This window comes from Scyliorhinus canicula, chromosome 7 (genome assembly GCF_902713615.1).
Source record: "Scyliorhinus canicula chromosome 7, sScyCan1.1, whole genome shotgun sequence".
Taxonomy (NCBI): domain Eukaryota; kingdom Metazoa; phylum Chordata; class Chondrichthyes; order Carcharhiniformes; family Scyliorhinidae; genus Scyliorhinus; species Scyliorhinus canicula.
Genome location: NC_052152.1, coordinates 117,979,350 through 118,002,071, shown reverse-complemented (window position 1 = coordinate 118,002,071; position 22,722 = coordinate 117,979,350). Strand labels below are relative to the sequence as shown.

Genomic DNA, 22,722 nt, shown 5'->3' with positions numbered 1-22,722 from the left:
CACCTCTGACTTTGACCTCTTTTGTCCGTGTTTTACTTAAGACTGTATTGAGGCCAGGAATTGAGTGTCCCTGGCCGACCTGCAAGCCGAACGGGGCAGCACGGTAGCATAGTGGTTAGCATAAATGCTTCACAGCTCCAGGGTCCCAGGTTCGGTTCCCGGCTGGGTCACTGTCTGTGCGGAGTCAGCACGTCCTCCCCGTGTGTGCGTGGGTTTCCTCCAGGTGCTCTGGTTTCCTCCCACAGTCCAAAGATGTGCGGGTTGGGTGGATTGGCCATGCTAAATTGCCCGTAGTGTCCTAAAAAGTAAGGTTAAGGGGGAGTTGTTGGGTTACGGGTATAGGGTGGATACGTGAGTTTGAGTAGGGTAATCATTGCTCGGCACAACATCGAGGGCCGAAGGGCCTGTTCTGTGCTGTACTGTTCTATGAGTGTCCATGAGCAGGTTATTACTGAGTAAGTGCTACATGAGAGCACTGTTGATGACTCCCTTCCACTACTTTACTGATGATCGAGAGGAGACAGATGGGGTGGTAATTGGTTAGGTTGGATTTGCCCTGTGTGCAGGACATACTTTGGAAATTTTCCACCTTGTTGGGTAGATGTCAGTCATGTGGCTGTACTGGAGCAGCTTGGCTAGGGGTGCAGCCAGTTCTGGAGCACAAGGCTTTTCCAGTACTATTGCTGGAATATTGTCTGGGCCTGTATCCTTTGCAGTATTATGTGCCTTCAGACATTTCTTGATATCACATGGAATGAATTGAATTGTCTGAAGACTGGCATCTGTGATGCTGTGGACCACCGGAGGTGACCCCCTGGCTTGGTGGGAATGGTAGAGTGGGGGATATGCCAGGCCATGAGGTTACAGATTGTGAGTGAATACAATTCTGCTGCTGCTGATGGTTAACAGCACCTCATGGATGCCCAGCTTTGAGTTGCTAGATCTGTTCGAAGTCTATCCTGTTTAGCACGGTGGGGGTAGTGCCACACAACACGATGGAGGGTTACCTCAATGTGAAAACGGGACTTGGTTTCCATAAGCACTGTGCGGTAGTCACTCTGACCGATACTGTCATGGACAGATACATCTGTGGCAGATAGATTGGTGAGAATGAGGTCAAGTATGTTTTTCCCTCTTGTTGGTTCCCTCGCCTACTGCCGCAGACCCAGTCTAGCAGCTCTGTCCTTTAGAACCTGGCCAGCTCAGTCTGTGGTGGTGCTACTGAACCACTCTTGACGATGGACATTGAAATCCCTCACCAGATTACATTTTTGCACCTTTCCCACCCTCAGTGCATCCTCCAAGTGGTGTTCAATATGGAGGAGTACTGATTCATCAGTTGAGGGAGGATGGTGCGTGGTAATCGGCAGGATGTTTCCTTGTCCATGTTTAACCTGAAGCCATGAAATTTCATGGGGTCCAGGGTCGATGCTGAGGACTCCTCGGGAAACTCCCTCCCAATTGTAACCATTGTGTCCAGTATCTGACTTTGGGCAGTATGCTCTGCCCTTCCCCTCCCAGGTGGAGGTGTTGAGTGGAAATGGGATCTTCTGGTCAGAATCACAGAATAATACAGTGCAGAAGAGGCCCATCGAGTCTGCACCCAAACATGAAAAACGCCTGACCTTCCTACCTAATCCCATTTTCCAGCATCGGCCCATAACCTTGAATTTGATGATCTGCCAAGTGCTCATCCCAGTAGTCTTCAAAGGAAGTGAGGCAACCTGCTCTACCATCCTCCCAGGTAGTGCATTCCTGACCGTCACCACCCTCTGGGTAAAAAAAGCTTTCCCTCAAATCCTCCCTAAACCTCCTGCCCCTCACTTTGAATTTGTGTCCCCTCTTAACTGACCCTTCAAGTAAGGGGAACAGCTGTTCCCTATCCATCCTGTCCATGCCTCTCATAACCTTGTACACCTCGATCAGGTCGCCCTTCAGTTTTCTCTGCTCCAGCGAAATTAACCCAAGCCTATCCAACCTCTCTTCAAGACTTAAATGTTCCATCCCAGGCAACATTCAGTGAATTGCCTCTGCATCCCCTCCTCCAGGGCAATCGCATCCTTCCTATAATGTGGTGACCAGAACTGCACACAGTACTCCAGCTGTGGCCTCACCAAAGTCCAGTACATTTTCAATATGACTTCCCTGCTGTTATAAGTATCCCATATGCCATTTTCGCCACCCCATTAACCTGCCCTCCCACCTTCAAAGATCTATGGACAAACATGCCAAAGTCCCTCTGTTCCCCTGGGAACTTCCCAGTGTCATGCCATTCATTGAATTCTTCCTCGACGCATTACTCCTTCCAAAGTGTATTCCCTCACACTTTTCAGGGTTAAATTCCATCTGCCCATTTGACCATCCCGCCTATATCTTCCTGGAACACAAGACACTCACCTTGGTCCTGGCAATATCTCTGGGGTTTTCTGTGCCCTGCCCCTTCTGCCCCTGGGAAATTGACCACAGATGGGGTCACCATCAGTGAGTCTCGAAGTTCCTGCCAGTGGGGAGAGCTAGAACATTTCAGCCTTTGAAACTGTTAAAAATGAAAGAAGAAATTATAAAATGTCTTTCAAATTAAATATATAGCTGCCAATCAATCCCATACTTTGATGTTTTTATTTGAATTCAGTGGCCTCAACACATTCACCAATTTTAAATATTTTGGATTGACTGAAAGAGTCGGGGCACGATTTAATGGCCGCAATGTGCAGAAGCAAGAGTGCGATGAGGCTGTTAGGTCGCGGGAGAGGCCAAAGATAAGAACCACCTGGGCGCTGATTGGTTTGCAATCTAACCAGCCCACTCCCGTTGGTGAAATCAGGAACCCGCCCTAACGTGGTGAGAAACGAATAATCACTACTTAAGGCCAATCTCTGTACCATTAACGGGAGCGACCCCCTATCTAATGTCCTCCAGGGATTCAACAGCCTCTCCAGCAAGTGGTCACATGGGCACCAATTAGTACACCTTTTAAAAAATGTGAACCTTGTGGAAGGGCTGCTATGGGGATCCGAGGAGGTGAGTAGCCAGCTTCACTCCAGGGCAGTGAGCCACCGCCCAAACACCTATTTACTCTAATCTCATTTTCCAGCTCCTTAGCCCATACATTTGTATGTGTTGACACTTCAAGTGCTCATCTAAATACTTCTTAAATGTTGTGAGGGTTCCTGCTCCACCACCCGATCAGGCAGTGAGTTCCAGACTCCCACTGACCTCTGGGTGAAAACTTTTTTTCTCAAATTTCCTATAAACCTCCTGTCCATTAATGTAAAATTACACCCCCTGGTTATTGACCCCTCTGCTAAAGGGAATAGTTCCTTTCTATCCACCCTATCTATCTATGCCGCTCATAATTTTATACATTTCAATCAGGTTCCCCCTCAGCCTTCTCTGCTCCAAGGAAAACAACCCCAGCCTAACCAGTCTCTCTTGATAACTGAAGTGCTCCAACCCAGGCAACATCCTGGTGAATCTCCTCTGCACACTCTCTCTAGTGCAATGACATTCTTCCCATAGTGTGGCGACCAGAACCGCACCAAATACTCTAGATATGGCCTAACGTGCGTTTTAGTGCAGTCATTGTTGTGATGTAAGAAACATGGCAGACAATTTGAACAAGCTAAGGTCCCAGAAAAAGCAATATAATAATGAACAGACTAGCTATGTTGGCTGAGGAATAAATATTGAGCAGGACACCAGGAAGAACTTCCCAGTCATTCTTTGAAATACAGCTATAGGATTGCCCACCTGACAGGGCTTCAGATTAACATAATTTGCAAAAATTCACTAGACTCTAGGGTGGTCCCGACGGATTGGAAATTAGCAAACCTGACACCACTTTTAAAAAAAGGAGGTAGGCAGAAAGCGGGTAATTATAGGCCAGTTAGCTTAACTTCGGTAGTAGGGAAGATGCTGGAATCTATCATCAAGGAAGAAATAGCGAGGCATCTGGATGGAAATTGTCTTATTGGACAGACACAGCATGGGTTCATAAAGGGCAGGTCGTGCCAAACTAATTTAGTGGAAATTTTTGAGGACATTACCAGTTTGGTAGACAACGGGGACCCAATGGATGTGGTATATCTGGATTTCCAGAAAGCTTTGGACAAGGTGCCACACAAAAGGTTGCCGCATTAGATAAAGATCCATGTCATTAAGGGTAAAGTAGTAGCATGGATAGAGGATTGGTTAATTATTAGAAAACAAAGAGTGGGGATTAATGGGTGTTTCTCTGGTTGGCAATCAGTAGCTAGTGGTGTCCCTCAGGGATCCGTGTTGGGCCCACAATTGTTCACAAATTAGACAGATGATTTGGAGTTGGGGACCAAGGGCAATGTGTCCAAGTTTGCAGACGTCACTAAGATGAGTGGTAAAACAAAAAGTGCAGAGGATATTGGAAGTCTGCAGAGGGATTTGGATAGGTTAAGTGAATGGGCTAGGGTCTGGCAGATGGAATACAATGTTGACAAATATGAGGTTATCCATTTTGGTAGGAATAACAGCAAAAGGGATTATTATTTAAATGATAAAATATCAAAACATGCTGCTGTGTAGAGGGAACTGGGTGTCCTAGGGCATGAGTTGCAAAAAGTTGGTTTACAGGTGCAACAGGTGATTAAGAAGGCGAATGGCGTTTTGTCCTTCATTGCTCGAGGGATGGAGTTTAAGACTAGGGAGGTTATGCTGTAATTGTATAAGGTGTTAGTGAGGCCACACCTGGAGTATTGTGTTCAGTTTTGGTCTCCTTACTTGAGAAAGGACGTACTGGTGCTGGAGGATGTGCAGAGGAGATTCACTAGGTTAATCCCAGAGCTGAGGGTGTTGGATTATGAGGAAAGGTTGAGTAGACTGAGACTGAACTCGTTGGAATTTAGAAGGATGCGGAGGGATTTTATAGAAATATATAAAATTATGAAGGGAATAGATAGGATAGATGTGGGCAGGTTGTTTTCACTGGCAGGTGAAAGCAGAACTAGGGGGCATAGCCTCAAAATAGATTTAGGACTGAATTTAGGAGGAACTTCTTCACCCAAAGGGTTGTGAATCTATGGAATTCCCTGTGCAGTTGAGGCTCCTTCATTGAATGTTTTCAAGATAAAGATAGTTTTTTGAAGGATAAAGGGATTAAGGGTTATGGTGTTCGGGCCGGAAAGTGGAGCTGGGTCCACAAAAGATCAGCCATGATCTCATTGAATGGCGGAGCAGGCTCGAAGGGCCAGATGGCCTACTCCTGCTCCTAGTTCTTATGTCCTGTGTTCTTATGATTCGAAAGGTAGCACCTCCGACCATCAACATAATGAAGTGGTATCGGATTGGGAAATAGAAGTTGGTTCTTTATATTCCCCATTAGGTGGTAATGTGCAAGATGGACCCAAATTTGAAAGAATTTTCTTGGGGAGGGGTTCCGTCCACTTCATTAATTTATTTATTGTGTAAGTGATGTATATTTATTTATTCTGAAGTCATACTCTGAAGTACATACAGATAAGAGAGAGATTAATTATATATGTATGAACTGAAAAGCATGAGCAAATCGAGAATGTATCTGCTTGCCTCGGAACTTTGTGTGACTAAAAGCAGGAAGAGGTCTCAGCAGTTTTGTTAGATTGACACTCTGTGGGGAAAGATCCTAGAGCATATTTTAACAACAGCAATTCAGTGGTATAAACTGAGGATAACATGGCTTTATAAAGGTCAAGTTATGCCAAACAAATTTAGCAACAATTTGTTGGGGATGCAAGATAAATAACAGTATCAACAGCTCAATTGCCGCACAAAATGTTGGTACAATGCTCTGAGAGATTTGAAGCAAAAGTTCATTGGATCACATTAAATATTTAATTGACTAATTGGAGGAAATGCAAGCGGATACTTGTGGTCACAATTCTCATTAGGAACATTAGCTAAAGAACATTCCTTTATAAAGCCCATTACTATTTACTATCGACAATGGGGATCAGTTCCTTCCAGGAACCTGGTAATTATGAATCAGCTCAATGAAGTTGTAAGAAATTGAACATTTACGCTTGTGGAAGTGTGACTTGTGGTCAACTGTCCCTCCTTCTGCACCTGTCTGTTGCCTTTAATATTGTGAACCTCATCATCCTCCCCCAGAAGTGTCTCCACTATTATCCAGCTGGGTGGACTACATTCACCTGGCTCCATTGTTATCTTAGTCAGAGATTCACCTACAGTGGTTCCTGATCCTGCTCAACAGTAAAGCACCATTACCTCTGGCATGATTTTTCCTTGACGACTCCTATCTCTAATTGTGTACTGCCCTTCAATTATATCATTTAAACAAATAATTTCTTGGGATGTGAGCATCGCTGGTTGGGCCAGCGTTTGTTGCCCATCCTTAATTGGCCTTGAGAGGGTGATGATAAGTTGCCTTCTTGAACCGCTGCAGTCCATGTGTCATAGGTAGACCCACAGTGCTGTGATGGAGGGAGTTCCAAGATTTTGACCCAGTGACAGTGAAGGAACGATGATATATTTCCATGATGTGGAGATGCCGGCGTTGGACTGGGGTGAGCACAGTAAGAAGTCTTACAACACCAGGTTAAAGTCCAACAGGTTTGTTTCAAACACGAGCTTTCGGAGCACGGCTCCTTCTTCAGGTGATATATTTCCAGGTCAGGGTGGTGTGTGACTTAGAGGGGAACATATATATGGTGATATTCCCAGGTACCTACTGCTCTTGTCCTTCTAGTTGATAGAGGTCACAGGAAAGGAAGGTGCTATTCGAGGAACCTTGATGGGTTCCTGCAGTATATCTTGCAGATGATGCACACTGCTGACACTGAGTCAGTGGCCGGGGGGGGGGGGGGGGGGAGTGAATGTGAAAAGTGTGTTGCTTTGTTCTGAATGGTGTTGAGCTTCGTGAGTGTTTTTGGAGCTGCACACACCTAGAGGTGGAGAGTATTCCATCACACTCCTGACTTGTGACTTGTTGATGGTGGATAGGCTTTGGGAGTCAGGAGGTGCAACCCAATATATTTAAAGTTACTATTTAAATTTGCGGATTCAGTTGTCCTTCATCATTTTTTATATTTGGATGTGCAAAAGTGGCACATGTCAGAACTGCATTTCTGTCTCCTAAATTTATGAAGCAGACAGTTCACATTGAAATGTTTTAAGGCAAGAATATAAAGACAAGAACTAGCTGACAATGAGAGCTCTCTGAGAGCAGGAAAGGGGATGCTGATAGGATGGTGTAATGAAGCTTTCAGGTCAGATATGTTTGTAGTTTTCACCTCTGGTTCAGAGGAATCACATTCTCTTGGATTGTTTATTCTCTGAAGGCTGTTAGACTCTGTGGCTCTCAGCCTTGACAGAACTCTAAATACGTGAGACTCTGCCCCTCACTCAACTCCCTTCATCCTCCTCCCCCCTCCCCCAACATTGCTCCAATACCCCATTCTTGGGTCTGCTGTACCCTTGAACTGCTCCCAGTCAAAGATCCCAATGTGCTCTCAAACCACTGGACCATATTTCTTGTTCTCCTTTATCCCAGAGCCTTACAGTGTGTCTTGATCTTGTGATCCCTGTATTTACCTTTGTGATAGCCTTTTCTAATATTCCTCAAATTCTGACATCCTCTCTGAGCTTCCAGGCCCAGGAAATTTCAAACTACAGCAAAATCTTCAGATCCTCTCCCTTTGCCAATGCTGTTGGGTCTCAGACCACCCTCAGTACTGATAAAACAGTGCCCGTTTTAATGCTATGTGGTATCAGCCGTGTGATTGGACAGCACTCTTGCTTTTTCATCAGATGGTTAAAGTCGCATTCCAGAGACTTCAACACGGAATTCAGGCAGTCACGCAATTACTGTACCAAGGATGTGCTGCCCAGCCAGATGTGTCTGCCACCTTTTAGATAATGCTTTAAACTGAGACTCGGGGAGAAAAAAGATTGCCCTATTTCAGACTAAAGCAGGGGTGCTGACCTAGCTAATGTTTATCTTTCGACCAGCAGCACTAAAACAGATGATCTGATCATTATCGCATTGCTGTTTTTCGGAGTTTGCTGTGCGAAAATTGCCTATCACGTTTCCTACACTAAAACAGTTAATTTATTTTGAAAGCACTTCATTGACTGCAGAGCACTGAGATTTCCTGACAGTAAATGGAAGTCTTTCTTTCTGACACCCATGTTCTTAAAAAACCTCCAAATCCCTGTCAGCCCCATGCCAGTCTTGTACATAATCTTGCATCTTCTCCATGTGTCACATTTGCTACCAGTCTCACTAAAAGTGTTACAGCTCAATTTTAACTCGCCGTCGGTTTTGTGAGTGAATCCCGACAGTGCAGAAGGAGGCAATTTGGCCCATTGAGTTTGTACCAACCCTCCAAAAGAGAAGCCTGCCTAAGCCCACTTCCTTGCCCTATCACCATAATCCCATCTAACCACATCTTTAGACACTGAGGTCAAATTTAGCAAGGCTAATCCACCTAACCGGCATATTTTAGGATTGCGGGAAGAAACCGGAGCACCTAGAAGAAACCCACATAGACACTGGGAGTACGTGCAACCTCCACATAGATATCCAAGGCCGGAATCAAACCCGGGTCCCTGGCTTTGTGAGGTAGCAGTGTTAACTACTGCCATCATGCTGCCCTTTGGCGCATTGTCTAACTCCATGAGCAATGTCATGGGTGACCTGGCTAGTAATCTACTAAAAGTCTATAATGTTGTAATCCCTCCTATTAGCCTCACACTTGCATTCTGTAACCCCTTCCCCAGTGCCATATAGCGTTCACTCCTTTATAACAAAGGATCATCCACCTCATCATGAGTAATGATGCAGGAGATCATTTAGTGCATTTAATGGAATGAAGTATTTGAACCAAAACAATTCATGATGCTGAATATAACTCCCTCTTGAAAATAAATTCAGAATGAACCAAGGAGAAAATATGCTCTGCAGCTTACTGAAAGGTTCCCCCCAACAAGGAAATTGACTTCTGCAGGTAATGGTTCTGGCTAGTTTTCTGCCGTGGAGATTGCTTTCATTCTTGGTCGAAAGCTCAGTATTGGTACCCTAAACTGTATTTGTTCAAGTGTCGGCCTCATAGCCCCTTATTCTTTGTTGTGTCATTCATGTAACCCACGATTTCTTGGGATGGTTACACACATTTCATGGTGGCGCTTTGTTGGAAATGAATGGACAAATCAGCAATAAAAGAAATTTGTACAATAAAAGCAAAATGCTGAATACTTAACTGGAGATTTGAAATAGCGACAGAAAGTGCTGGGAAAACTCAGCTGGTCTCGCAGCTCCCGAGGAATTCCTTGGAGTTCTGAAGAAGAGTCACGTTGGACTCAAAACTTTAACTCTCTGTCTCTCTCCACAGATGCTGCTTTTCCCAGCATTTTCTGTTTTCAATGTGGTATTGAGCTGGGTTGGTGTGCTTTCTATCGGCAATGCGTGCATTTTCTCAGCCATTACTGCTGCAGACACTGGGAAGACAGGCTGGCCGAAAGGAATAAAGAATTTAGATTTACGTAATAATTCTCACTTCAAAGGACAATGCTTCTCACTTCAAAGCACCGTGCAGCTGTATTTTATAAATAACCTGGAAGAACTATTTACCTTTAAAGCATATTTTTTTTGTCATTATATTTACTCATTTGGAGGTTTGTATTTCAGGTAATTACACCTTTCAGAAGACTAATTCTTTGCGCTGAGAACAGAAAGGAAATGGAGGACTGGATCTCTTCATTAAAATCTGTCCAGAGTAGAGAGCACTATGAGGTAAGCTTCCGTCTATGGTGTGCTGTTCATACTTTCTGTGATGTTCAGTCCCATAAGTGCAAATTGAGAGCAAATAACTTCACACATTAAACATCAAAGGCATCGCAGGTCAGTCTGCTTGCAGGAAATCTCCAAACATCTCCCGAGCTACTAATTGAGATTGATTTTTATTGCTGTCTCTGATCAGAGGCACTGAAATTTTGTTCTCTTGATTTCTGAGTTGTCCGTCAGTTGATGGGCTGCATGCGGTTGGGTCAAGTTACCGACTCGGTGCCTTGCTCAGTGAGAGAGTGTTTGGAATACTCTCGCATTCTATTCTCTAATTCACACAACTTGGAAAATTGGGAGTGCCGTGACTCAGCCATGCTGAACGTACCCTTCCATTTTCTGACCCGCAGTCCTGGTGAATTTAGCCCAATATTAGAAATGTGCTGGAATACAAAAGGGTGGAAGTAATACTACAATTACATAAATCCCATTAAATCAATTGGGTGAGTGGAGTTCAGGTGCAGTTGCCTGATCTCATTGAATGGCATGGAACAGGCTCAAGGAACTGAATGACCTCCTGTTGTTCCCATGGTCCCAAGTAAAGGCATGGCCTTTAGATAAGGTGGTGAAAGACAGCTAGTGATGCTAGAAGCAGTACCCTGCAGCTTCTGGGCAGCATGGTAGCACAGTGGTTAGCACTGTTGCTTCGTAGCTCCAGGGTCCCAATTTTCAATCCCGGCTGGGGTCACAGTGTGTGCGCAGGTTACACGTTCTCCCCGTGTCTGCGTGAGTTTCCTCCGGGCGCTCCGGTTTCCTCCCACAAGTCCCAAAAGACGTGCCATTAGGTAATTTGGACATTCTGAATTCTCCCTCTGTGTACCCGAACAGGCGCCGGAATGTGGCGACTAGGGTATTTTCACAGTAACATCATTGCAGTGTTAATGTAAGCCTACTTGTGACAGTAAAAATTATTCTTATAGGAGGAGTGTAATGTGAAATGTTGCTGCCAGTGACTCATCATCTCTTAAAGCCTGTTCCTGGAGTCTAGCTGAATGAGTTGTTGTATGAATAGCAAGTTACATGATTGTGTACCCAATGAATTAATGTGAAAGGCTATCAGATCTTCAATTGGAGATTTTTGTACCAGTGTTTTCTTTGAATTATACATCACACGACAAATGAATAAATACATTAACTAAAATCAAATGGGAGTTAATAATTATAAAACTGATTGACTTTACTCCATTGATCTTCTGCTTAATTTCTTGTCCAATCTCCATCTCTTTAACAATGGGTTGAACCACCTAATTGCAGAGTGTGGGATTTTCTGTGCACCCCCATGCATGTTTTGTGGCAGTGAAGGGACCCTGTCATTAGCTAGTGGCAGGACCTTCTGGTTCCACCATTACCCAGCAGTAGGATCGTCTGGTCCTGGTGTTGACGTTGTTTCCCATTGCATGCAGTCCCTGCTACCAGGAAATACGTGGTGGTGATTTGCCGTTGGCAGGACCGGAAGATCACGCCGGCGGGAATGGTCGTAAAAAGTTTTACCTCCCAGAGAAGTGGAATTCGGACCCAGACTTCAAGCTGGATGGGCTGTGAGTCAGATGCATTCACCTCTGGATCTGGAATTCGCCAAAATCTATTATTAAGGACGTTGGAGCACGATACATGGAAAATTAGAACAGAATTGGATAGACGGCATGGTTTTATGAAAGAAAAATTGTTTGACGAGCTTTTTGGGGTACTTTGGGGGTGTAATTGGTAGGTGTTCGGAAAACAAAGGTTGTTTTATGGGATTTATATTTGTACTGGTAACATTAAAAATAAGGTATAGTTTCAAGTGTGTTTAATTTAATGTTCCTGTGAGTTAGATTCATGCTGGACGAAGGTGTTTGCATGTGTGGGGGTTGGTTTCAATTCCAACTGTGATTCTACAGTGCTCAGAGAGGGCTATGACATGGAGCATAAATGAACCAGCAGTGGTTCCTTAGTAACTGGGGCCTTATAAGGTAGAGAAGCATTTTAGTTTAGCTAATTTGATGAGGCACAAAGTTTAGAGGAGATGTGCAAGGGAAGTTTTTTACACAGAGGGTAGTGGGTGTCTGGAACTTGCTGCTGGAGGAGGTGGTGGAAGCAGGTACGATAGTGATGTTTCAGGGGCGTCTTGATAAATACGTGAATAGGATGGGAATAGAGGGATACGGACCCCGGACGTTTAGAAGGTTTTGGGTTAGACTGGCAACATGGTTGATGCAGACTTGAGGGCCGAAGGGCCTGTTCCCGTGCTGTACCTTTCTTTGTTCTTTGATTGTAATTGGAGATAGGTAGTGATAGAGAAGGCAGCTCTCACTGCTCTTCCAACAGAAGAGGGCTAGAAGGCTAAAGAGGGAACATCTCTCTTGGCCTTGCTAGAACTAAAGCCACACTATGGAGTAATGGTCAAGACAACAGATGCCAGAACCTAAAGTCCAGCTAGTTAAGGAAACTAGAGAAATGAAGAGAAGTTTCCAAGAGGCCTGGTGTTAATGGAACAGAGGAAACAGCGAAGCAGAACAGATTACTGTTCAGTAAAGTCAGAGAGGTGAAAATTGAATGGTGAGAGGCCAGAAAGATACCTTGCGTAATGCTAAGGTTTGTGAGAAATTACTAGTTTGGGAGACATCATTTGAAATAATTGCGGAAATTGGTGGTTGAAGTTTGTGTAAAACCTTTAAGACAAAGGAAACCTGAAGGGCGAGGTGTAAAACCTGAAAACAAACCATTAATGGAAACAGCGGAGGGAAAGCATAATTTAAAAGAAGATTTGAAAGGTGTGAAATCAATCGTGTGGAAGCTGGCGACCAGTGAGCCAAGGTAGCTCACAGTATCTTCTGGGGGAATTTTGAGGAGAAATCCACAGACATTCACTTGGGTTCAGAGAGGAGTGCATCTTACCACAATCATCTTGTGTGCTTAAAAGGGACTTTGTGTTAATGAGATCATTGTAGCTTAAGATGTATTTTGCAATCCATGTTAATCTTAAAAATCTGTGCGTACTCGTTCAGCAAAGTGGGGAGTAAAGGAGTATTGTATAATAATCCCAAATTTTCATGTTTAACAAAGGTTTATTTTTTTCTTGGTGTCAAAACTAATTAGTGATCCTGTGACTCTGTTCCTCCACGTTTTACACACAAAAAATAAAAGTTACGGTCTTCTGAGCCAGAGTTCCATTCTGGGATCATCCTAGCCAGTTATAACATCAATTGGGATCGTAACAGAAGGCAGATGAAGGGAACCAATTATTTTTATATTTTCCTGGCATGCGAGCATCGCTGGCTAGGCCATCGTTAATTGCCCTTGAGGCATTGATGGTGAGCTGCCTTCCTGAACCGCAGCAATCCATGTGGTGTAGGTACGCCCACAGTGCTATTAGGGAGGAAGTTCCAGGATTTTGACACAGCGACAAGTGAAGGAATGACGCCATGTCTCCAAGTCAGGATGGTGAATGACTTGGAGAGGAACTTGCAAGCAGTGGATGTATTGAATAGTAGATTTACAGGAGAAATTCAACTGAGGTGCAACACAAGAGGTTGTCACACCACATTAGGGCTCATGGGAATAAAGAGAATTTTTGGGATGGCGAGGGGTAACTGGTGGAGTTGCAGAAGGTTCAGAGCTTGGGCTCAGCTATTTAAAATCTATCCTGATGACTCGAATGAGGGGATCTGGTATTGTTTGTTGACCATACTGAGCTAGGCTGGAAAGTGAGTTGTGAGGAGAATATAAAGTGGCTGCAAAGGAATTGTGGATTGATTGAGTGGACAAAAAGTTGGCAGCTGGCGTACAAAGAAGGTAATATTATTTACTTTGGTAGGAAGAATGGAAAAGTCAAATATGTTTACATGGTGAGAGACAGAGAAATATTGGTATTCTGAGGGAGTCCTTGTACATGAATCACAGGAAGTTTGCATGGTGGTTCAGCAAGCAATTAGGCAAGTGAATAAGCATTAGCATCTAAAAGTAAAGAAAGTTGCTGCAATTATAAAGGGCTTTGTAGCAATGTGTGCAGTTTGGTTGTATTACCGAAGGAAGGATATACTTCCCTTAGAGGGGGTGCAACAAAGATTCACCAGACTAATTCTGGGATTAGAAGGGTTTCCGATATGGAAAAATAAAGTAAGAGGAAATCATATTAAAATTGGGTAGAATGACTGTACACCAATGCATACAATGCTGGAGGTAAGTACGCACTGTACAGAACCAGACATAATGGGATAATTTAGACTTGGCTGGAGCAAAATCAGGACTTGGAATAACATCTCTTTAGTAACGATAGACAAGGCAAAACGGGAGGTACCGTATCCGTACTTATCCAGGAGACAGGGCAGAATTGGAGGTGGCGTATCCGTACTTATCCAGGAGACAGGGCAGAATTGGAGGTGGCGTATCCGTACTTATCCAGGAGACAGGGCAAAATTGGAGGTGGCGTATCTGTACTTATCCAGGAGACAGGGCAAAATTGGAGGTGGCGTATCCTTACTTATCCAGGAGACAGGGCAGAATTGGAGGTGGCGTATCCGTACTTATCCAGGAGACAGGGCAAAATTGGAGGTGGCGTATCTGTACTTATCCAGGAGACCAATGACAGTAGGCAAAAGCAGGACACACCTGTCAATAAAACCGAAATAGAATCTATTTAGACAGAAATAAAAGATAGTAAAAGATTAATTACGCTAACTGGTGTCACCTGCAGAGCACCTCATGGTGGAAGGGAGGTGGAGGAAACAATATGGAGCCAAATTATAGAACTGAGCAAAAACAAAATAGAATAATAATCTTGTGGGAACTTTGACTACCCTGATAGTAATTATCAGGAGATGTAGGCAAAGAGGATAAAAGGATGGAGTTCCTACAATATACACAGGACTAACACAGTATGTAAAAATCCCAACAAGGGAAGATTCGCTATTGGATCTAGTAATGGGGAATGAACCACAGCAGGTAAGAAAATTAAAAGTAGGGGAACATCTTGGCAATAATGACCATAATATATGCTTTCAGATGATAATAGAAAAGGGCATATATAATGAAAACCAAGTTAATAGATTGGAGATAAGGTGATTTTGAGGGGCTTAGAATAGAACTTGGGAGAATTAAATGAGCAATGGGGAACATTTCAGACTGTGGTCAACAGAGTGCAGGAAAAACATATTGCATTAAAAGGATAGAACAATCCAGTGGGACTCTACTTCTGAATAATTCATTATGCATCATCATACCAGTCTGCCACTTGCCATGGAGTGCTAGAGTAGAGGGATGGAGAGAGAGGGGGGGGGGGGGGGGGGGGGGGGGAGAAGGGAGCGAAAGGCTGTAAAATATAGGGGTGAAGTCAGTGGCAAAAATGTAGAAAAGGGAAGATAAATTCAAACAACATTGGAAAAATATTCCACAGTTGATCAGTTTGTGTTTGATGAGGGGTTCCACACCTTCTTGAACTTGCCTCTTGCTCTCATCCTGGCTTGGGTCACTATCTGTGCGGAGTCTGCACATTCTCCCCGTGTCTGTGTGAGTTTCCTCCGGGTGCTCCGGTTTCCTCCCACAGTCCAAAGATGTGCAGGTTAGGTAGATTGGCTATGCTAAATTGCTCTTAGTGTCCAAAAAAGGATTGCAAAGATGATTCTGAATAGGAGCAAAAATAACAGGGTAGTTGTTATGGGGGACTTTAACTTTCCAAATATTGACTGGAAACACTATAGTTCGAGTACTTTAGATGGATCCGTTTTTGTCCAATGTGTGCAGGAGGGTTTCCTGATGCAGTATGTAGATAGGTCAACAAGAGGCGAGGCCGTATTGGATTTGGTACTGTTTCATGAACCAGGACAGGTGTTAGATTTGGAGGTAGGTGAGCATTTTGGTGATAGTGACCACAATTCGATTACGTTTACTTTAGCGATGGAAAGGGATAGGTATAAACCGCAGGGCAAGAGTTATTGCTGGGGGAAAGGCAATTATGATGCGATGAGGCAAGACTTAGGATGCATCGCCTGGAGAGGAAAACTGCAGGGGATGGACACAATGGAAATGTGGAGCATGTTCAAGGAACAGCTACTGCGTGTCCTTGATAAGTATGTACCTGTTAGGCAGGGAGGAAGTGGTCGAGTGAGGGAACCATGGGTTACTAAAGCAGTTGAAACACTTGTCAAGAGGAAGAAGGAGGCTTATGTGAAGATGAGATGTGATGGTTCAGTTCGGTCACTTGAGAGTTACAAGTTAGCTAGGAAGGCTCCAAAGAGAGAGCTAAGAAGAGCCAAGCGAGGACATGAGAAGTCTTTGGCAGGTAGGATCAAGGATAACCCTAAAGCTTTCTATAGGTATGTCAGGAATAAAAGAATGACTAAGGTAAGAGTAGGGCCAGTCAAGGACAGTAGTGGGAAGTTGTGCGTAGAGTCCGAGGAGATAGGAGAGGTGCTAAATGAGTATTTTTCGTCAGTATTCACGCAGGAAAAAGACAAAGTTGTCGAGGAGAATACTGAGATACAGGCTACTGGACTAGAAGGGCTTGAGGTTCATAAGGAGGAGGTGTTAGTGATTCTGGAAAGTGTGAAAATAGATAAGTCCCCTGGGCCGGATGGGATTTATCCTAGGATTCTCTGGGAAGCTAGGGAGGAGATTGCTGAGCCTTTGGCTTTGATCTTTAAGTCATCTTTGTCTACAGGAATAGTGCCAGAGGACTGGAGGATAGCAAATGTTGCCCCCTTGTACAAGAAGGGGAGTAGAGATAACCCCGGTAACTATAGACCAGTGAGCCTTACTTCTGTTGTGGGAAAAGTGTGGAAAGGTTTATAAGAGATAGGATGTATAATCATCTGGAAAGGAATAATTTGATTAGAGATAGTCAACATGGTTTTGTGAAGGGTAGGTTGTGCCTCACAAACTTCATTGAGGTCTTCGAGAAGGTGACCAAACAGGTGGATGAGGGTAAAGCAGTTGATGTGGTGTATATGGATTTCAGTAAAGCGTTTGATAAGGTTCCCCACGGTAGGCTATTGCAGAAAATACAGAGGCATGGGATTCAGGGTGATTTAGCAGTTTGGATCAGAAATTGGCTAGCTGACAGAAGACAAAGAGTGGTGGTAGATGGGAAATGCGCTGACTTGGTGTCCGGTTACTAGTGGTGTGCCACAAGGATCTGTTTTGGGGCCGTTGCTGTTTGTCATTTTTATAAATGACCTGGAGGAGGGCGAAGAAGGATGGGTGAGTAAATTTGCAGATGACACTAAAGTCGGTGGAGTTGTGGACAGTGCAGAAGGATGTTACCAGTTACAGAGGGACATAGATAAGCTGGGCTGACAGGTGGCAAATGGAGTTTAATGCAGAAAAGTGTGAGGTGATTCATTTTGGAAGGAATAACAGGAAGGGAGAGTACTGGGCTAATGGTAAGATTCTTGGTAGTGTGGACGAGCAGAGAGATCTCGGTGTCCAGGTCCATAGATCCCTGAAAGTTGCCACCCAGGTTGAGAGGGTTCTTAAGAAGGCGAACGGTGTGTTAGCTTTTATTGGTAGAGGAATTGAGTTTCGGAGCCATGAGGTCATGTTGCAGTTGTACAAAACTCTGGTGCGGCCGAATTTGGAGTATTGTGTGCAGTTCTGGTCGCCACATTATAGGAAGGATGTGGAAGCATTGGAAAGGGTACAGAGGAGATTTACAAGAATGTTGCCTGGTATGGAGGGAAGATCATATGAGGAAAGGCTGAAGGACTTGAGGCTGTTTTCGTTAGAGAGAAGAAGATTAAGAGGGGACTTAATTGAGGCATACAAGATGATCAGAGGATTAAATAGGGTGGACATCAAGAGCCTTTTTCCTCGGATGGTGATGTCCAGCACGAGGGGACATAGCTTTAAATTGAGGGGAGATAGATATAGGACAGATGTCAGAGGTAGGTTCTTTACTCAGAGAGCAGTAAGGGCGTGGAATGCCCTGCCTGCAACAGTAGTGGACTCGCCAACACTAAACGCATTCAAATGGTCATTGGATAGGCATATGGACGATAAGGGAATAGTGTAGAGGGACTTTAGAAGGGTACCACAGGATGGGGCAACATCGTGGGCCGAAGGGCCTGTACTGCGCTGTAATGTTCTATGTTCTATGTTCTAAAAAAGGTTAAAAGGGGTTACAGGGATAGGATGGAGGTGTGGGGGTATGGTGGAGGTATGGGCTTAGTATAGGGTGCTCTTTCTGAGGTCCGGTGCAGACTCGATGGGCCGAATGGCCTCCTTCTGCACTGTAAATTCTATGATTTGTTCAACTTTCGTCATCCACCTTGCTTTAAGGCAAGCTGCGGCTTCGTGAAGCAGGGTACGCCATCATGGGTGGTCGAGTGCATTCTATACCCAGCTGCTGATGTCAAAGCCAATCTTCAAGTTGCCTTTCAAGGTATCTTTGAAACATTTCAGCCCTGTGACCTTTGACCAGTTCCAAGTTTGGTGAGTGTTTGGCATTCTGATGCATGCCTGTCCAGCATTGCTACATGACGATGATCGCCTCTATACTCAGGATGCTCACTTCCTGGAGGATGTTAATGTTTGTGCTGCGATCCATCCAGCCTACACATAGGATCTTCCACAGGTAGTGCCATTGATATGTCTTGAGCTATCTTCAGTTTCTGCGTGATATCACCCAGGTTGTGCCGCTGTAGAAGGCTATAGGGAGAATGGCTGCTTTGTAGACTGCTAGCTTCATGTTCACACACAGCTAATGATTAATGAAGACTCATCTGAGCAGCTTGTAGTATCTCCAAGTCTATGTTCACTGACTGTAACACTTGGTTACCCAGATAGCAGTAGTGATTGACTGTCTCCAGGAGAAGGCTGTGATCTGGGGGAATTTTGTGCGAGCCCAGGTTTTGACTGAAGGAATACCTCTGCCTTATTGGAATTCAGGTGCAACCCTCAGAATCGATATGTTTCCTCGAAGTGGTCAAGGATGCCATGTAGGTGTTCATAGAATCATTGAACTTACAGTGCAGAAGGAAGCCATTCGGCCCATCGAGTCTGCACCGGCCATTGGAAAGAGCACCCCACTTAAGGCCAAGCCCACGCCTCCACCCTATCCCCATAGCCCCATAACGCAGTAACCCCACCCAACACTAAGGGCAATTTTAGACACTAAGGGCAATTTATCATGGCCAATCCACCTAGCCAGCACATCTTTGGACTGTGGGAGGAAACCGGAGCACCCGGAGGAAACCCACGCAGACACGGGGAGAACGTACAGACTCCGTACAGACAGTGACCCAAGCCGGGAATCGAACCTGGGACCCTGGAGCTGTGAAGCAACTGTGCTAACCACTGTGCAACCATGCTGCCCACTGCGCTACTCTGCTGGCTACTGTTTGTGACGGGATAATCGGGATAATATAGTCATCACATACCAGAGGTCTATTATGACTGTTTGCGAGAAATTGCTCTTTGCTTTCAGCTTTGGCAGTTTAATCCGCACTTTATTGGGACCCTGGGTAAAAGGGCATCTTTGACCATGTCAGGAAAGACCGCTAATTAGGTGGAGAAAAGGATGGGTGAAAGTACACATCCTCGCTTGATGCCTGTTGTGATTGAAAAGCCTCAGACCCAAGGCTATAGTAGAGATTGTTGACAGACCGTTCTGCATGAAGAAACTGCAGAACCTCAGCGTATTTCCATGGACAGCCAATGTGGCCCAGGATATTCCAGGGAGCTTCCTGGTTGACTGAGTCAGATCAATGAGGCCACGTTGAGAGTTTGGTTTTGCCCGTGGCATTTCTCTTTCATCTGCCGAGTGGTAAAGATCGGATCTATCCTGCCTTGCAATGCTCTAAAACCACATTGGGATTCAGTCAGAAGGGCTTTTGTAGGTGGAAGTATGCGATCCAGTGGTACTTTGGCAAGGTGTACTCCCTGTGTTGGAGAGTATATTTAAGCTATGCCTCGGGAATTGTCTCATTCAGCCCTGTTTCCCTCTTGAATATTGGGACAATCCTGATATGTGTTTGGTCTTCTGGGAGGCCCTCTTCATGCCAGAGTCCATGTCAAGTTTTTACACCTGAGCTGGAATATCATCTGGGCCGAAGCCTTATTTTTCACTTGTGCCATGGCTTGACAATTGTCCACCAGGGACGGAGGTTTGAGGAGGAACTAATCCACAAAGTGCTGCCGTACAGAGTCAAGAGCATGCAGCGTGCAAGGCCATCGAGTCATGGTTGAAAAGAGACTTGGTGCTTATGGAGTTGCTGTCTGTCAGCAGGATGGACCTGCCAGCAGCTAGGAGTAGTGTGGGGTCAGATGGGTGAAAACTGTAGATGGCTTTTGTGGCCTGATACAAGCTTGTGAAGCCATGCTTGTCAGCATAGAGCTGGATCCACTTAGCCAACACCTGCCACCAATTGTTTTGATCTCTTGGATCACCCTCTGAGCTTCAGCCTTGGCTGTTGGTCGGAGATTTTCATGGTGCTGTTTCTGGCGTCTCTTTGGCACAAGCAGAAGGCTTCTGAATTGGTGCACAGTCACTTACGGCAGTGTTGTTATTGCTCCAATTATGGTGGCAGTTATTGGTGGAGCCCAGTGTTTCAGCACGGGCTGAAAGGATATTAGTCGTGAGGCCATTCCAGATGGTTTTGAGAGTGATGAGTTGGACCTAATGGCTTGCCGGAAGGCCTCACATGTAGTCCTATCCTGGAAGGCGGCCGTGTTGAATCTCCCACAAGCTGCCTTCGCTTGCCTGTGTTGAAATCAGTTTGTGACAGACCTGTGTAAACGATGGTCAGTCCAGCAATTGTGAGTGCTATGCATTGCCCTTGTAATGTGCATGTCTCTTCCGTCTCAGGCTGAGATGATAACTTGATTATCACAAGTTATTATTGGGAACAGGGATGCTGCCAGCTGAGCTTGTGCTTGTTGTCTCTGTGGAACACTGGAATTGGAGGGATTGTGTTGGAGAGACTGGTGTTGGAAATATGAAGCTCACACTGAGTGCATTTACTCAAAAGTGATTTTGGATTTTGAGCATCCAACCGCGCCCCACTGCCCAATCATCCCCTTCCAGTCTGAATAATTGCATCCAACTCTGACATTGAAATCTCTGAGTAAAATGGGTTTGACAACTTTTGGGACACCAGGCAAGGTGTTGTCTAGTTCTGTGTAGAACAGTTCCTTGGTGGTGTTCTCTGAGTCCAGAGTTTGGGTGTGCACATTGATCGGGTGTCATGTGTCCATACGAGAGGCCGAGTCACAGGACCATCAGTCATTTGCTTAGCCCTGCCAGATACTCAGCAGCTGCCTGGTAAGTTTGTTCCAGGTGGCAATGGATGTTTCCACCTCCTTCACAAACTTTCCCCAGGACACCTCGTTTCACTGAGAGCAACAATGTTGATCTTCAGGTTCGCAGGTTCTTTTGGCAGTTTGTCTTTGGGGACAGTTTGTCCTCACAGTCTATGAGAGTGCAAACATTCCAGGCCACCAAGGTGAGGGTCTGCTTGCAACCCCATCAGCTATTTTCAAGGTACTTGTGTTTTTTAGACACAGTAGAGTGATCTTGTTGGATGTGATTTGCAAGCCAGGAAGGGCTAAGACAGTCTATGTATAAGGCACCTTTTCTAGCACCTTCACCACGTGGGGTGAACAGAGGGGATCGTAAAATGGACTGCTCAGCCTTGGTATGTTTTGCCTCCCCATGGATCATTACCTTGTTGTGGTGGAGGGGCTTGTGTGGGCCAGTGAACCCCAGGGCTGTGCCATTTGGAGACTAGTGCTCTTGGTACACAATCTCACGCGGAAGAATGCCTCATTCTAAAAGCTGAGATGGCGGACAAAGGCTGCAGCAGGGAGTCAATTCATCATTCCTCTTGGATCACCTTGGCCTCAAGTTCAAGCCGGCCCTGCCAAGCCTCATATTTAGGGGTAAAAGACTCCTTGGGAAGGGTCTGGTCATGAGCTGATCTTCCTTTTCTTTTTCATTAAACCCCTCCAGCAACAGACAATAGGTGACGGAGAAGGACTAGCGTATCCGGAATCCCCCAGCCTTAAGTCTGCGCTGATGTTCGTTAAGCATCTGGATAAGACCTCTTGGCAGTGAATACATAAGTGCATAGACAGCAGAGGAGTACATTATTAGAGAACATACAAAGGGCTTAGGAGAAAATTCAAAAATGACTGTTGGGAAAGACCAGAAGAACCATGAAATTAAATAATCAAGGAACATAAAGGAAATTAATAAAATATTTTCCATACATATCAAAAAAAGGAATATGTGATGGGAATTGGACCATTAAGGGATCAACAGGAAATAACATGGGTAACAATGGAGGGATTGTATCCCTAAAAATTGTATTTTTTTCTAATAATCCTACTACCACTTCACCACTTGTCGCTGGACTCTCTAACTTTACCTTATAGAGTGACACACTAAGGCTTTCCCCATTAATGTCACATATTACCACATTTTCTGGCAATGCGCCTTCCAAGTTACCTATCTCCTTATTTCCCACCATTAAAGACTAACTTGCTCCTGTATCCAGTAATATCCAGGCAAGGCTAACTGCAGTTTCACTGCCAAACCCAAAAGCTTTGTTTTAGAATCCTGTTGTAAATCCTCGCAAATGATTTCTTCCGCAACCAGGAAACCTTTTGCAACTGAAAGTGCCTTCTCAGTCACTCACTAATCAGATTTCAAACCCGGAAAGAATGCAATCGTTCACACACACTCATTTGTTTTTAAAGTCGACAACCCCAAGCCAAACAAGGAGTTATATGTAAGAATCTTGGCGACGTGCCCACCATTTTATTATGAACGCCTGGTCAGATCCCAACAGTGGCTAAGACACTGGACCAGAACTGCAACGTTTTTAACATTTTTAAGACTGTGCGGAAAGATCTATTCACTCCAGGAGTGGTTGCATGAGAAATTGGGCTTGGTTATTTTTACAAACAAAACATTATTAAAACAAAAGAAAACAATATTT

At 44.7% G+C, this 22,722-nt stretch overlaps 1 protein-coding gene across 4 annotated transcripts in view; it reads left to right on the top strand.

The window, feature by feature from the left end:
• The window catches only part of dgkh (diacylglycerol kinase, eta), a 656,851-nt gene that overhangs the window by 384,351 nt on the left and 249,778 nt on the right, over window positions 1-22,722 (top strand). For all 4 annotated transcript variants that reach the window (XM_038802770.1, XM_038802769.1, XM_038802768.1 and 1 more), the window contains one exon: window positions 9,656-9,760. In XM_038802770.1, the coding sequence (XP_038658698.1) occupies window positions 9,656-9,760 (105 nt within the window). The remainder of the gene's footprint in view (window positions 1-9,655; window positions 9,761-22,722) is intronic.